This window comes from Triticum dicoccoides, chromosome 4B (genome assembly GCF_002162155.2).
Source record: "Triticum dicoccoides isolate Atlit2015 ecotype Zavitan chromosome 4B, WEW_v2.0, whole genome shotgun sequence".
Classification (NCBI taxonomy): domain Eukaryota; kingdom Viridiplantae; phylum Streptophyta; class Magnoliopsida; order Poales; family Poaceae; genus Triticum; species Triticum dicoccoides.
Window position 1 is genome coordinate 602786249 of NC_041387.1, and position 3146 is coordinate 602789394.

The 3146-nt window shown below is 44.0% G+C and overlaps 1 protein-coding gene across 1 annotated transcript; it reads left to right on the forward strand.

Annotated features, from left to right (window-relative positions):
* Window positions 1–7: 7 nt before the first annotated feature.
* Window positions 8–2279, forward strand: LOC119292872 (GEM-like protein 1; the record flags this gene model as incomplete). Its single annotated transcript, XM_037571550.1, has 4 exons — window positions 8–170; window positions 274–375; window positions 1126–1397; window positions 1855–2279. Coding segments are annotated over 4 exons (726 nt in total), but the record flags the coding sequence as incomplete, so codon positions are not given.
* Window positions 2280–3146: the final 867 nt, after the last annotated feature.

The following is a 3146-nucleotide window of genomic DNA, read 5'->3' on the forward strand; positions in this document are numbered from 1 at the left end:
CCCGGCACCCGCCCCCTCGGAGCACGCGACGTACCCGAGGCTCTCGCCGGAGGACCTGGCCCCGCCGCCCCCTCCCCCGTACCACGCCGCCGCGTCCTACTCCGCGCCGCCAGCCTCCGGCAACCCCTACGTCTCCGGCCCCGCCGCCGGCTCCGTGCCGCCTCCCAAGAGTGAGCCCCAAATCTGGCCCCTCTTGCCTCCGGTTGCCGGAAGGGTTCGCATTACCCCCTTCTCTTAATCTCACGATTTCCTGGCGCTGCCGTGTTTCCGCAGACACCATGGACTCGGTGAAGGACGTGCTGGGGAAGATGGGGAAGAGGTTCGGCGAGGCCGCCCGCAAGACGGAGAACACCGCCGGCAACTTCTGGCAGCACCGTGAGATTCGATTTTTAGCTCTCTGCTCTGTGGCTCTGGTTTAGATCGAATTGTTAATGCTCTGTTGTTTCGTGCGTACTATGCTTTTGGACTGCACCCAGTACGGAATTTAGCAGGCTTAGCAGTGTTGCTGGTTAGCACCGTTGGATTTTGTGAGAATTATGCTGGTGGGATTGTTGGACCAGTATACCTAGATTAGTTTAGTTTATAGTTTTATTCATGTTCTACTGGATTTCGTTAGTGCTTCTGTTGGGATTTCGGTGGAATTGCATATACTGAATTAAAGCTGCTCTTCAGTTGGGAGTACTAGCCTATTGGATGTATTGTCCATGTCTGCATGTTTGAACTAGGCTGATGGTGATAGAATATGATTTCTGCTGTGCCTTTTTAGCTTTATGTGATTGGGTTGATGTGGTGCAGATGAGCATAAGAGAGACTTGGTATCAGTTGTTTGGATGCATTATGCATAGTGAATCTAAATTGTATTTAAATCTCTGTGATGAACAGTGTGCATGAATTAAGCTAGCTCTTGCACCGAAAGTGTCATCTATTCCTTATCATTCAGACACATTAGTTATCTGTCGCATTCTTGTTGTGTGCTTGCTTTTTTTTTTGAGGATGTGTGCTTGCTTTGTTGAGTGGACTATCATAGTCTAAGCTCTCAGTATGACATCATAGAATACAGAAGCAATATTGATTGTCTTGTGACAGTATGAGATGTTAAACATATTCGTGTATGTCTTGTAACAGTGAAAACTGGACCCAGTATTGCTGATGCAGCAATGGGCAGGGTCTCCCAGATCACCAAAGTCATAGCAGAAGGTGGATATGAGAAAATCTTCCATCAAACGTTCGATGTCCTCCCTGAAGAAAAACTCAAGAAGCCATTCGCATGTTATCTCTCAACCTCTGCTGGTCCTGTTATGGGTGTGCTCTACCTGTCCAATGTCAAGTTGGCCTTTTGTAGTGATAACCCACTTGCCTACAAGGTTGGGGATAAAAATGAGTGGAGCTATTACAAGGTACTTCATGTTATTCACATATTGTCTAGGAAGTAATTAAATCTGCTCAACTAATTGTAAATGATGCTATAAATGTTATTTTTGGTATATAATAACATTGATAATTAATTTCATCTAAATCAGGAGCTGAGCTCTTTTAATTAAAAGAAAACATGCTAACTAGTAATTTGGAATAAACAAGATATCTTATTATTATTGTCATGTAATATGTTCAAACTTCAAAGTAATGCTGATGCATCGTTTAATCTGGTTCGCCTTTTGTCTATGCTTCATGGAATCGATCATGTTCATTCTTTTTGGCTTGAGCACTGTGTTCACCGATGCACACGGAACCATATTTTAGCAATGACATTTGCTGATATAAGTTTATGACTTACAAACGTTCTAGCTATAGAAGCTATTCTCTAAATTGCTTAATTGTGTAATTTAACACTGTTCTCTGTGTTGTGAACAATAGGTTGCCATCCCGCGAGCCCAGCTGAGGTCCGTTAATCCTTCGACGAGCAGAACAAACGCAGCTGAGAAATACATCCAGGTGGTCTCGGTCGATAATCACGAGTTTTGGTTCATGGGCTTTGTGTACTATGACAGTGCTGTAAAGCACCTGCAGGAAGCACTCCAGGAGGCCCGTATTTTGCAAGCTTAGTGATGTCTATAGGTCTGGACTAGCATGCATTATACATACAGTTGTGGTATACTTTGTGTGTCAACGAACTGGGAATTGCCCGCGTGTAGTTTGATAGGTGTTGTCGTTTGTTGCGATTAGTGTCACTTTGAACCGGTTTTTCGATCTGTGGCATCATATCCATCCTGTCATGTTCGTTCAATTTGTTGTCTGATGTGTACGGTTGAATTTTCATTTTGCTTCTTGCAATAGCAGTAGCCCAAGCCGTACTGGGGTTGTATGCTTGTAGTACAAAATAGGTTGATTGCAGGTGAAATGCAGTCAAAGAAAGATGCACCCTACAACACTATCATCTTCGAGTCGGATTGGTGACATTTGCTGCGGTGCATATCATCTTGAACCAGTTGTTCGATCTGTGGATTCATATCCATCCTGTCATGTTTGGTCTTTGTTATCTTCTGTCTTTGATTGAATTTTATTTTGCTTCCTGCAATAGCAGTAGACCAAGCTGTTCTGACATTAGCCTGATTAGAGCGAAATTGCAGTTAAAAGAAAGAAGGATTTTTAACCGGTGGAACTGAATGTAACTCCCTCCGTAAAGAAATGTAAAAGTGTTTAGTGATCTCTGGAGAGACGTGCCTTGTGTAACGATCAACAGGTTATCCATGTTCTAGAAGGAGATCATCCATGACTCCTGGTCATGCGATCCCTTCTACTTGTGTTACCCTGCCTGCAGAAGTGTCTATTCTGAACATTGTGGCCGTGCTCGATGATTCCAGATACCATTGATTGTTTTTCTTTGACAAATTACTATTGATTGTCTGTCATTGTAGTCTTGCATTGTATGTTCTCTACATAGTCCTGACAGGTAGGCCCAAAGTCTGCCTCTCCACCCTCCCCAGCAACACGTTCAAGCTGAGCGACGTCACAGGTGAATCCTCAACCGTCGGATCTTCACATTGCGACCTTGCTGCGAATTTCCGATTAGGTTTACAATTCACGAAATTGTGTTATAGTATCGCATAGCATGGTGTTGCTGCTCCAGTTCTCTGCTTTTCTTCTGGACAAACATGAGTTCTGTGTTTCCTTTGCCTCGCCCCTATTTTAGTCCCTACTGTATGTAG